This window comes from Chroicocephalus ridibundus, chromosome Z, assembly GCF_963924245.1.
Source record: "Chroicocephalus ridibundus chromosome Z, bChrRid1.1, whole genome shotgun sequence".
In the NCBI taxonomy this organism is placed as follows: Eukaryota; Metazoa; Chordata; class Aves; order Charadriiformes; family Laridae; genus Chroicocephalus; species Chroicocephalus ridibundus.
In genome coordinates this window covers 54,736,748-54,750,649 of record NC_086316.1, presented here as the reverse complement: position 1 = coordinate 54,750,649, position 13,902 = coordinate 54,736,748, and the positions used below count along the sequence as shown (strand labels likewise).

The 13,902-nt window shown below is 35.5% G+C and overlaps 1 protein-coding gene across 50 annotated transcripts in view; it reads right to left on the bottom strand.

The window, feature by feature from the left end:
• The window catches only part of PTPRD (protein tyrosine phosphatase receptor type D), a 1,281,778-nt gene that overhangs the window by 29,520 nt on the left and 1,238,356 nt on the right, over positions 1 to 13,902 (bottom strand). For all 50 annotated transcript variants that reach the window (XM_063321198.1, XM_063321199.1, XM_063321203.1 and 47 more), the window contains 2 exons: positions 13,173 to 13,292; positions 12,508 to 12,662 (listed from right to left, as the gene is read on the bottom strand). In XM_063321198.1, coding sequence (XP_063177268.1) covers positions 12,508 to 12,662; positions 13,173 to 13,292 — 275 coding nt within the window. The remainder of the gene's footprint in view (positions 1 to 12,507; positions 12,663 to 13,172; positions 13,293 to 13,902) is intronic.

Genomic DNA, 13,902 nt, shown 5'->3' with positions numbered 1-13,902 from the left:
AATCTGTTCTTAATCTAATCCTAAATTCAGCTCTGGAGAGATCAAGCACAAAAAACTGTTTTACCAGATTGTATCATGAACACAAACACACAAACTGTCAAATATTAAAACATACAGAACAAAAACTCCACAAAATTTCCTTAACAAATCCCATGTACAGGGAATAATTGTTTATTAAAATAATTTTAAAAGCTGAGTTTTCCATGCAGGATAAAAATGTAGCATTAATAATATTCAACTAAACGAAAGAAAAACATTTTAAGAGACACTTCTAACAAGGACATTCCATTGCAGCAGTTCAAATCCTCTCACCAGACTTTAAATCCAGGTCTGTCATTAGCCAACACTGTACAGAAATGCAGAAGGACTCCTATACAGCTTCAAAGCAATACAGGAACGTAGTTGTGGAAGTACACATTGTAAAGACCAACTCCACTAACTGATAGCTCACAAGTATTAGAAATAATTTAAGTGTTATCAGTGGAGGAAGATGTACTATGTTGCATGATGAAAGTGAAAGATATATAAGTAGTTCAGTAAAGTAATGCAGTGAAGGAAAGTAAGATCTGAAACCACAAATATTACAGCCACAGGTAATCTCTGAGCACACTTTTAAAATGCGACAGCCATTTACCTGAAGTTACATTTTTGCACTGCAATTAGATTTAGGAGGTTTCTGTAGGATTGGAAAGATTTTGTGTGATATCCTTATTCAGTCTCACACTCATTCATTCTTTTACCACCCTGAGAAACCCCAATTTACTGAAAGTTTCTGTAAATTTTCCCATGAATGCCATTATGAGACCATTTTGCAGGCCAAAGGGCTGCCCTTGCTTTCACCTCCATGACAAGCAGTGTGTCCCTTCTCAAGAATGGTAGAGATATCATAAGGTTAAAGAAACAACTTTATGTTGTCAAAGAGGATGGCAATGTATGAAGGGGAGGCTAACCAAACTGGATAACACAGAAGACTCAAGAGAAAGGGAGATATGAAAGAAGAGCATAAAACTATGCATTATGTGGACAGTGTGAAAAAAAAATGACTATTCCTTTTTCACTTGTAACACAAGAAATAGGATCATGAAATGAAATAATGAGACAGAGAATTTAAAACAAACAGGAAGTAGTTTTTCATGTAGTACATAATTAAATTGTGAAACTCATTGTTGCAGAATACCATGGATGGCAAAAAGAAATTAATGGATGAAAGGATCCATTAAGGGTTATTAACCAACGAGTTATGGACACAACTTGTCCTACAGAAATCCTTTTATTAGACTTTGCTGGATAGGCATTCTAAGAAAACAACATTCTAGACATGTCCTGGGAGAGAAGCTTAAACGCGCTGCCTAGAATAGGTCTCACAGTCCCACATACTTAAAGAAAGTACAAGCATTCCACACCCCGCATCTGTTAATCAGATCATCTAGACCTCTTCCTTTCAATCAACACTTCTGCCTTTGAGAACCTGACACTTTTAGGAACTATGCCATTGAAAAGGGACAGTACTATTTCTGATCCTTGCTTTTTCTTCCTTAAAAGGGACAGAATGTCAGAGTACTTCTGCCTGTTTCTTTCCCGAAATCGTTAATTGTTGGTGAAAAAAAGATCTCTTGTTGTTCTGCTTGTGAGATGGAATATAGCAGAAATTACATAACATGACAACTGAAAAGTTCATCAACCCTTTTTCATACCACTGCTTTTTCTTATCTCTTTTTCCCTTCAGAGTTGATTGTTGATTTTATATAGCAATACATGCCATAATCCTGCTTTTCATAGAGGATTTTTATATATACACCTTACTATAAATCACTATATCACCTGATTTCTTCAATTACTCAGATACATAAAGAAAAAAAATTAGAATTAAATATTTCTCTGTACTGTTTTATCTGTGCACAAGGATTTACTGTGATTTTTTATTTCAAAATTAATCCAGTTCTCAAGATATCCTCTTTCTTATTTTCCTGCTTCTCTAAATACAATCTTATATATTCAGTGTACTGCTTTCTGGATTTACCATCAAAGACTAACTATCCTAAATATATCTTCTCTGTGAGATTTGTTGAGATTCAGTGTATATTTGTACTTTGTACTGTAGAATGCATTCACAAAGCATCCTCGTCATTATGCATATCAATAAACAAAGATCTAAAATTTACTAAAATAGAATTTAGTGAAACTGTTTAGAAAGAGAATGTATTTTGAGGTTAATTTTGAAAACACATCATACTGTGACTCGTTACCTTCAATTAAAGATAGATCTATGCATGAACAGCTGTAGTAAATACAGAAAATGATACTTCTGAGTAATCCATGAGAGGAAGTACACTGTGGTCCTATCATCAATAAATAGAAGTGAAGATTACAGTACAGCAAAGAAGTCAACAACCAGAAACTATGCTGCTTACTGCTAACAACTATTCCTTGCTTTCTTTGCATTTCGACCTGTTTTGCATTTGGTGGAACATTTTGAGGAGTTGTTTTGTACTTTTGCATATTTCTGTGCTTTGATTACACTTTCACGTGGAATATGTAGAAGAGCTATTGCCCTATCTGTGTTGGAAACAGGAAGGTGAACTGATGCTATCTGAAAATGAATTAAAGAAGGTGGGAAGAAATGTTCTGCATTTCTGGATTGGGAAATGGGAAGAATGGGAAGAATGTTCTGCAGTACTGAATAACAGGATGACTGCGAAAGTACTTGCTGAACACTAAGGTGCTTTCTAGTTTCAGAGTCCTTCTGGACGCCTCCCTGATTCTAGGTGTTTGTACCTCTGTTGTGGTCAACATTTGTTTCTTTTTCTTAACACCGACTGTCCTCAGCATCCCTGTTTTCTAGTTAGAACACTACCACTTGCCGTTTGTTATGCTTGGGTTTTACACTGACAAAACAGTGGTGATGTCCTAGATTATCATCTGGACACAGTATTTCATCTGGCAAGCACAATGCAAAAAAGAAACCAGTACCAGCTCTCCTCAGTCCTCACTGGCTTTTTTTTTGCACCAATCACAGTTCAAAGACCTAAATTAAATTAAATGGACTCTATAAATTATAAATTCCTTTTTTTCCCTTTTTTTTTTTTTCCCTACTTTGAAAACTTGGAAATTACCAGAAATTAGTCCTCAAACTTGAAGCTGGTGGGACTTTAGTAGCAGACCTAGTGTTTTGGATCTCCACCTCAAGATGTCTTTTCCTTTTCTGTGAAGAACTGATATATCTAGAGGATACATTCGGAGGATGAGACAAACATGATCTTGCCATCTTAGATTTGGTTTGAATTGAAATGGTTACAAAACAGTAATAATGCAGTGAGATGTTACAGAGCAGAAAACAGAGAACAAAAAACTATCAGGCTTCTCTGATGAGCTCATATCAAGGCTCTTGCTAGGCCTCTGTTTTCTTAGACCTAGTAGTGAAAAGAATAAACACCCTTTTCAATATCTCTGACAATACTCCACTGACAGCTGAAGAGCTTGGTTACTGGTACTATTTCTGATGTTTCTTTCCTTTAACCTCAGCAGTTTTTATACAAGCCTAAATTCCATGCAATATAGTAGAAAATCAGGTTGTGAGAGGTTAATACCACTAAGAATTTCACATTTTTTAATCACAATTTGTCATTTAGAGGTTGGACACTAATCTCTTTCTTTTTTGCAGGAGTTTTGAACCTTAGGAGCAAATACTGTGGACAAGCTGTTATGAAAATCATGGGGGTTTTGGTGTAGAAGTTTGAAAGTAACTGTAAAATGGGCTTGTATTGTATTACGATAATTTTTCAGAAATTAAAAGTATTTTTAAAATTCAGGTAACAGAAAAAAAAAATAGGCACCACAATGCAGGATTCACTTGGAACAGCAGTCATTCACAAAATCTGATAACAAGTGATGAGACCCTGAAATAAGTCTATAAAAGTATGAAAAATGAAGAAAGATTAATATTCAGGGCAGAATACTGATTGGAAAGCCTCCACAAAAAGATAACAGAACTATTTTTAAAGCTGCGTTTTACTTCTAGAGACACAGGGAGATGATTTAAAGAGGCTTTCATGCTGATTACTTTAGATAAAAATACAGCCTGTTCGAAGTTAGCCAAATATGCTGGGTAGCCAAGTTGATGCAATGTGTTCCAGTATACTGTGTGTCCATGGATATTCCGGAATTTACTGTAGGTACAGCTGGGAAATCTCAGAGATACCCCTTTCCAGAATTCAGCTATTGGGTTATAAAAATATTTTCACATTTCCTGCAGATGGCTGGATTCTTTTCTTCACTCATAATTTTAATTCAGAATTCATTACAGACAGCTGCTGGCTCTGATAGAACCTAATTGCTCTTTTACTAGACTCAGCTGCAAGCAGTCAGATTTCCTTTTCCTTTGTAGAGTATATTATATATAAACATGGGCGGGGAGAAAAATAACCAATTAACTAAATACATATGGATAAAATGACTCACTAAGAGCGCTGATCAAATAATGTATCAAACTACAGCTTAGGTCAAAGGAAATTACAGGCCTTGTAGGACATGATAATATATATATGGAAATAATTATCAGCACCAATATATTTGTAATTTGAGATAACACATGGAAAAGGCATTGCTTCTGTTAAAAAAATCTTACAGAAAATTATTACATTTTAGTAAGGGGCAGGTTATTTCACTGAGTGAAAAGTCATCAGTCTCCAGGAGACCTGCTCAATTGGCACCATTTGTTGGCCGAATCCAAGTCTGGCCCCAGTGCCTCCACTGACATAATTCTGGAACTATTTTTGTTGCCTTACCTCTTATTAAAAAAAAAAGAAAAAAAACCCCTGGGGAACAGTTACTGTTACTAAGGCTACAAAAAAAGGGTACGTCACTAACGAGTGAGCAAAGACAGCCAGCAAAAAGACTAAGGATGTGAAGATCCTCTGCCATGTCCCTCCATATGACAAGTACTGAAGCAGGTTAGGATATTTTGTGCTGTCCTAGCTTGCTACGATGGATGAACATGAGGGAAAGTTGTAGACATGTAAAACAAGACACAGTGTTAAAGAACGTTCTTTTCTACTCCCTTTACCCAAAAACATTTAGTGAAATGAAGAGGCACATTTTTAAAATAATAGTAAATAGATATCTTCCAACATGATGTGTGAAACTGCTTGTCAGAGAATAATACTTAGAGAAGGAAAAAAGTGAGAGACTGTCTGGTTTTGTTGCTTGTACAATCATGAATATGAACAATAAAGTATCCATCAGTTTCTTTAGGTAGCTAAAGGAATAACTGGGGAAAAAAACTGAAATCCTCATGAAGTAGGCCTAGACTAGTCACTAACTGCTAGCCACTGTGGAGGAAACTTGGCTGAAATATTGTTGACTTAGAAGTTTTTTACCTTCCCCTGAAAGTTCTGACATTTGCCATTGACAGAGATGGGATGCTGTCCTAGAGAGACCACTGATTCTATCTAGTAATAGCATTCACCACGTTCTTTTACAGATTTCTGACTTCTACCAGAAACAAAATCTTGCCTTATGCAGTCACAGCAGCTTTTTAGGATTTAAAAGATAATCCAGCCATGAGTCACTGCAGTCGGGGTATAATCCCCTGAACCACAGGCGAAGTGCCAGCCAAAGATGACTTTACACACGTAGGACTGATTTAATCAAAAAGACCACAAGTAGGTATTTTCCATTATTTGAATCTTCATAAAGAAGTATTTGTTACTTTTTTGCTTTTGAATTTCAATAATGACTCCAATGATACTGAGTTTTTGTACTTATAAGCAACGGAAGCGTATACTGTACATACAGCAACTTCAATTCAGGTTTTAGGAAAGGCTGATTTGCTGTGCAAAACTGGTTTCTAAATTAAGACAAAACTTGAAAGTGGATCGGTTTGCCGGTGTTTGACACCTCAAGGAGGATTTCTGGATAATGTAGCATAGTATTTTCCTATTCAAACTAAAAATATCCAGGTACCCTAGCCAATCTCTAAGGACCCTGCACACTGTCACATTAAGTACTGTATGGTAATCCTTGTCATGTTCATACTTCCAGGTTTTCATATGAGAGCACCTAAATTTAAGGAAACAAATCAGGGATCTAAGCTAATAAGACCCAGACTGCCTACAAGTTAAAGAGTGACCTGTTGTGGAAGGTAACTGGCATTATTGTAATCAAGATGATCCTAACTAATGACATTCAAATTTGAAACAGAGAAAAAAAATTCCAGCATTACCCCTCCATCACTGGCTCTATCAGCATGCAGATGGAGACTCTGCTTTTTGTCTGTATAATTGCATGAACATAGCAGAGTAATTAGGTGAAAACTCTTGTATGTTCTGCATAAAATAGCCAGAGTCTTCAACTTCAATAACCAGATTCAACTGAAACTTTTGGAATCTAAATTTTCACAACCTTGTAAGCTTTTATGGTGAGAATATGAAGGTAAGTCCCAACTCCTGTCCCTCTGTGATGCCACTCATTACACAAGTGATTATCAAGTAGTGTCTTGCTATACCGATGACCCCTCAATCAGTGTGCTGAGGGGCCATCAACCTCTCAAACATCAGGCTTTGTTTCTGTCAACAAGCATTTACTAACCCTCTTTATAGACTCTTTCTCATTTTCCAGTAGACTCTACAATTCCAATTAAGACAGAACAACTATCCAAACATTTCTAAATGAAGAAAATACAGTTCCAGTTCCTTAAACAGAGATCAAGCTCCTAAAGTATCAAGCTCTGCAAGCCTTGGTGTATTTTATATAAGGTACACGTAGAAATGAAATAACTCCCAAGAAGAACGGTATGTGTAGAAGTGAAGTGACTCTCAGTCAGTTACTCTGACTGTATAGCCAGAGTAACTGAGACCATCAATACAAATGGAATACAATGTAAAAACACAGACATTTACTCATTGCTATATTTTCATATTAAGAGGAACTAAACATCCTAAGCAGGGTCACCAAATATGCATTGTTTTAAGAAAAGAATCTAACAACAGCCTTATCCCTCTCCCTTTGCTTTTAATTCGTGAATGAAGACTTTGAGAAAAAAAGTTGTCCTAATGAGATATACGGTGACCTACAACTAACAGCTGGAAAGGAAACAGTAATAGTGTTTTCATATATGGATTATACCCAGCACGGTCTAATATATAGTAGCAACCAGTAGCTGCTGGGTAAAGCAAAGAAAGTTTAGAATATTTGTGATTTTAAAATACTTGTCATACTAAAATGCCTTTACTATCTTTTCCTCTCCAGAGCTTTCAGCTATCCAGGGAACTCAGGAGAGATCCTGAGTTGTTCTTTGGGTAGGGAGATGGAAGGGATGAGGAAGCTTTTAGTATTTTTCAATCTCCTTTGAGAGACTTCTAAATATGTACTGCGGGGATTTTCTTCCCTCACTGTGAAAAAGGATAGGAAGTCATCTGCAACCTACTCACTGCCAGGATTAGAAAATAAGCACTTGTGAGGCATGTGGCAAAAGTGTAAGGAAGGTTCAAAAGATATAGAGGTGAAGTAAAACAATCCACTGGAAAACCATTGCCTTATATATATATATATATTTATATATATATACACTTATATATATATTTAATTTATTTTTTATTCTGAAACATCAAACAAATTAGGTAAGTATTCTACTTTAAGAAATACAAGATCATATTGTGATTTTTTTAAAATTAACTTGTTTTTACTGTGCTAACTGGTTATGTTAGTATGCTTAGACATGGATTTAATTAATACAGTCACATTCTTCCAAACATCCAAGTTTTTCTCTTTGCAACAGCAGCATTAACAGTTATCTGCCAAAACTTCACAAAGTATCTTAAAGATGTGCCCCTTGGTGCGGGTATTAAGAAGAGAGATTCAAACATAAGGGACTGCACTTACCCGTTAAGCTTTCATGTAGTGTTACTGAACCAACTACTAAAGTTTCTGTGATGTTTTGAAAACATAGTAGCATAAAGCTCCAAAGCCCCTTCGGTGCTATTTTATTATGATCTGATTAGCACCTGTTTGCCTGCACTAATCCAACTTCAAACAAAAACGTGTGCTTTCCACACTATCATTAGACCACACATTACAGCCTCACCAATGCAGAATCCTAGGGTTTAAGCCTGCATTTTTTCATTAAAGAAACCCTTTTTTCTAGATCAGCTCTGCAAATTAGGGCAACTCAAGCAGAGACACCAGTTGGATTGTGATATTACTCAACTTCTGCGCAAAGAGACTGAGAGGATACAGTCTTAAAATATAACAGTCTACAAATGAAAAAGCATCTACCTGCATCAAGTATTCCAACTACCATGGAAAAATCTTCAGACAAGTTATTCTAAATAAGCCAAGCCAAGATTTGAACACACATTATGAAAAGTATCTACAAACAGGATGGGACTGCTAAATTTCTTTTGGGCTATTATTTTTTTTTTTTTTTTTTGCATCTAGTTTAACCTTTGATTTAGCCATTTTCCTCTACCAAATCTCACACTAAAAATAATGATACATCTGCCTTTGGGAGAATGCAACTTAAGCAAGGATCACAGAACGTTGCAGTTTATAACAAATATAAAAAAATATAAAATAAAAATTCCTAAATTTAACTTTACCTTGATTTGGGCTTTGCTAACCTTTTTTTTCTGCTGGATATAGACGGAAAAGTACAGATTTTTTTAACTGGAAAAAGAGTGCAATGGCATTATGTATTTGCATTATTACCACCGCACCTTTTTCATAGAGGTAATCCTACTAGAACATCTGATTACATAAATTAAACCAATCTGCATTTAGATTAGGCCTTGATGTTACCTTTGGTACTTCACAATCCTTTCAGCAATGATCTGTTTTCTCCTTAAAAATAACATACCTTTAATTATATTCTAATTACGTTTTCAGCTTAAAAATCTGCCAACGTTTCTGCACAAGAGCTCTGACTGGTAGAAAGTACATATGACATTTCTCAACTTGTTTTTGACTTCTATATTAGATTAAAATTCAATACTGCATGGGCAACGAAACTGTTATCAAAAGTAGATGTGTAAATAACATGCAAAGATATCTGTTGTATGGACATTTGTAACAAATAATGACTAATGTTATCGTTAATTCTGATCACATAATTCTGTATGTATCTTTGCTTTTATCACACAAAATTTGTTATGAAGGCTTCTGCTTGCATTTGTTTGATATGACTTTATCAGAATATCTTATAAAGTCTAGTAATTTTTCATGGTAAGACTTACATTATATTCACAGTTAATTTCACCAGTTAACACTGCATTTTTTTTCTGGTCACTGCTATGTGAACAGAATTCATTCAAATGTTTATAGGGTGGGATCTTCAGTTGTCACTTGTTTTCACCTCAGACTTTTTCCCACTAGGCACAATGTAAGTTATTAAATAAATTCTTCGTACACTCAACAACCATTTCCTAGGAACAGGATATTAAACTAGCTTATCAGCTACTGAAGCTTTGATACAAACTCGTCTGGGGCCACAATCATGAACAGGATCTCCAACTACTTCGATTCTCTCTAGGATATATATAGCCATATCCCAAAACCACCAAGTAAATTGGAAAAACCTCTTAATCTCTTAACATGAAGTGGATTGAAAGACAACAGTTGGTCAATATTAAGCCATGTGTGGAGAATGCAGCAAGGAAAAGCTTAGGCTAAACATTTCACTTACAATACCTACTTATAAATACAGAATAAATAGGGGGTTACTCTCCACAGATCAAAATGCAGATAGCTGGGTCTATTATTTATTCCTTACCCAGGCATGCTCCTGTTGCTTTTACTGGGTGTTAACCTGAATCAAAAGCGAAAAGGAGCTAAGCTTTTGGGCAGTAAGCAACCCTGAGCTAAATTCACAGGAATATTATAGACAAATAGCTTCCCCCTGTACTTAGTTGGCTCCTAGCTTTTATTTTCATTTTTTTATGGGTTAAAAGCTTTGCGGAAAATGCTTCCACAGCTGCTTCATACCTACTCTTTCTTCTAACCAAATATATTCTAAAAGGTAAACCCCCTTGTATTTATACTTCTATAACACGTCGTTATAATAATTTCCTGAGCTCTAACAGTTTGTTAGGTACTGGAAGAAAGACAGAAGTAGGTATCAGTGCTATCTCAGATGTCTTCCACTCCCCATTATGTATCCCATGTTCCCGCTGGGGAGTAAACTCAGATTACTTCTTTAGTGGGATAACTTGGAAAAGCACTGTCTGCCATAGGCAAAGGATGCAAGACATTATATTATATTGTTTTGCTCTAGTGGAGAAAGTCTGAAATACTTTTTAATATCTGAATGATGGTAGTACATGAGCTTTAATGAGTCCTGAACACAAAATGGGAGACAGTGACAGAGAAGATACAGAACAAGGAAAAGAGGACTTTTTAAAAGGCTGAAGAGGCAGATTAGGGGCCAGCAAATGAAGAAATGAAAAGCAAGAAGTTTGTCAAGAACAGATGAAATATCTGAGTGGAAAAGAGTGACTACTAGAAGGCAGTGAAAGGTGATGCATGAAAAAAAATTTAAATGCAGTCACATAAATTTGTAAATTTGCTAGAAATCTGGTTTCTTTAGTTCTGCTCATAGAAAAATTGTTGGAAGTGGGATTACTAAAATAATAGAATATTTGAAAGTCTGCTTTGTAGAAGATAGGTTGTATGAAATGCCTAAAATCTTGATGTCTCAAGAAGCTATACATAAGGCAAAGAGCTTCAATAAATTTACTACCAGCATATGCACATTATAGAGTATAGGTAAATAAATTAATGGGAAATTGGGAAAAAAAGTCTCTTAACGGGCATCAAATGATACTACCTGACCTGGCCATCACTTTCACTGAAATTTGCATGCATAATCAAGGACAATGAGAAAATAATGACCTTGCAGTTCATCAATACCACTGAGTGCTAATTGGCTTTGTATGTTATTTCATCTTTTCCAATGACTTGCTGTATGACTCAACAATCAATTTAATTTGTCTATTTTCACATTGAGAGAATTTAGGTAATTATACTAACTTAACAGCCTTCCCAGAGTGGGAGGATTCATTTCTTCTATTAATTTTGGTTTTGATTTAGAGTATAACATATTCACTGCTGATAACCTTTGGAGGTATGCTCTAAATGGATCAAGCTGATGAAATCATAGCTGAGGTATTCTATAATTCTATGTAATATTTGAAATGGTTTAAGATCCTGTAAATACAGGTACAAAAAGATTTGTCTCCATTCAGGAAAGACTGAGCAAACTGTATAAATAAATTTGTGTTATTATTTATATTTATTCCACATTTGTAACCCTGGTGTTCCAATAGACTTTAAATCCCTATCTTCCACGTTCTCTGATGTTTTCTAAACAGTCTATCCCTTTCAACATTGAAGACCTGCTTATTTTGTTTTCCTGTTGACTGTATTTTCTTGTCTCATTTACAAGAGCCTCTTTTAATCACTTTAAAAATGTTCAAATAACCAGCTTCCATGGCTGGCTTATGAATATGTATGAAGCCAGAACTAGAGGGGGTACTATGCTGTACTCTTTGCTATTACTATGCTGTAATCTTTGTAAGTCGTATTCCTCAGTTTTTGGATGACAAAAGCAAGACTGGTAATCAGTGATCTCAGGAATTCACTTTGAAAGGGGCAGCACAGTAAGCTATGTAAGCTATAACAACATACCCCTGGAATGAGGTGGACCCAATTTACAGCTTCTATCAGAATTAGCACATGTTCTGTGACAGCATGTGAATTGGCACATGTTCTGATGATGTTCTTATGATTTTAAGGCTTTCTAAAAGATCTTGTCATAGATTTCTAAAGAATTCTCATCTCTTCCTCTTCATTTTCCTTACTCCCAGAACTTTAGAGGAGCTGATGTTTTTCTCTTGAGCATGTATTATTTCATACATTATAATGCCTAAAGTGGTTTGCTACCTTGCAAGCAGCATGGAGGACTCATCTTCCTGGAACTGAGCTCAACCTGTTCCCCAGGTTGCATCCTTTGCCGTTCCAGCTCCTCACAGTCCTAAGCTGAGGGTTTAACCTTGAATGCAGATTAAGGTTTCTACCTCCTTTCAATAAAACCTTTCAAAAATAACCTTTCTTAATTTTCGTCTTCTTTGCTTTCATACACAATGTATGTAATGATTTCAAAAGCTGTTTCATTGCTCAAAAAACACTTTCTTCAATATTCATGTTCTTAAATCACCACTATCCTCTTTCTTTTTCATGCTACCTTCTGAATGCCATAGATACTTTTTTATTCTCCCTGCAGATGTCCTCCCTGTAGACCTTTAGATATTCTAAAAATACCCTTGCACAGACCAAAGAAAATAATTCTGGCCCATCCAACTTGTCAAAGCCATACTCAGAATCACAATTTGCATTGCAACCATCTTTTTCTTTGACAGACTCAGAAGTCTCTTTGAAAGAAGATAATTTTTTTGTCTGCAAGAAAACAGAAAGCAGTAATCTTGATGTAAGATGCTTTGAAAGAAATTCTGAGCTTACCTGCAATGAACAACCATAGGTCCAGCATCAGGTGGGTTGCAGGTCTTGACTCGTCGCAGGAAAGCTAAGAATGGTGTTGGGTGTTCTGGGACGCCATGGTCAGGCCAGGCAGTGAACTGGAATTGCCTCACTTCCCTTTTCTCACTTGAACCATTCTATGAAATTAAAAAAACAAATTATGACAAAACTGCCACTTAATGTGATATTGGCACTTTTCAATGAAACAACTGCAGAAGCATATATACCAATGAAGTGTATTTAAATCACATTTGGGGCCAGAGATAAATATGGAGGGAAATGTTTCTTATATTCTAAATTGCAGGATTCAAACAAAGTAAGACCTTTAAGTATATTGTACAGTAATGCATCACAAGTGCCAGAGCTTTAGCCAGTATTTAATTCAGTTAAATGGTTTTTCATAGCGAGAGCTCTGTACTAACTTACCAAACTCCATGCTGTAAGAAAAACACAGCTACTCGGTCTGTAGAAGTCGTCTCATTGTTTAGTGCTGCTAGGAGGAAATGAGGGCAAAAAGTTGGAGGGAAAGGGAAGAAAGGGAGTGAGGAAATGAGGGAAGGGAAGGGAAGGGAAAGAAGAAAAAAGGAAAAGGAAAGGATAAAAGTTGCCTACAATTAAATTTGAAAGTATAATGTAAGTATATATACCTTGTAAAGTGCAAATGTACGAACACAGTATGTTGCCAATTCAACAGTGTCTAAAAGGGTCACTTGGATTAGTCCGTAAGTTTCTGTGCCTCTACTTGGCCAGTACTGATCACATTTCACCTGTAGTGAAAAATATGTTATTATTTAATACATTTAAAACTGAAAATTATTACCTATCTGAGTGTATATCACTGTATATTTTTAAAGTATGTGGTGTTAGAAGGCTCAAAAACTCCTAAGCATCCAACACAAGAAAATTTTTTTATCATCCACAAGAATTGCTCTTCTGGTAGTAGCTCTTACAATATCTTCTTTCATAATGGGCATTTGCAAATTCAGTGGGGCAGATGATTAAGAAATGCTAATAAGTATAGATATACTAAAGAAAAAGCAATTTATAGTAGCTAAAAATATGGCCTATATCTTCAGTAACTCACCTTTCACAGTCCAGATTTTAGTAACAGTATTAATCCAGTAAAGGCAGACTGACAATTTTTTGAATACTTGCCATATTTCACCTTTTTGACATTATACCCCAGAATATATAAGTTGTTGCTTGGGTATTAATATTTAATACGTATAGAAATATCTCAGCAAAGACCTGAATTTTTTGAGAAATAAATTTAGTACACATATAAATGAAATTTTCTTCTTAGATCAGTGTTACAAAGCATATAATGAAATTTTGTTCACAGTTGGTTTGATAGAAAGAGTTCATCCATCAAATTTT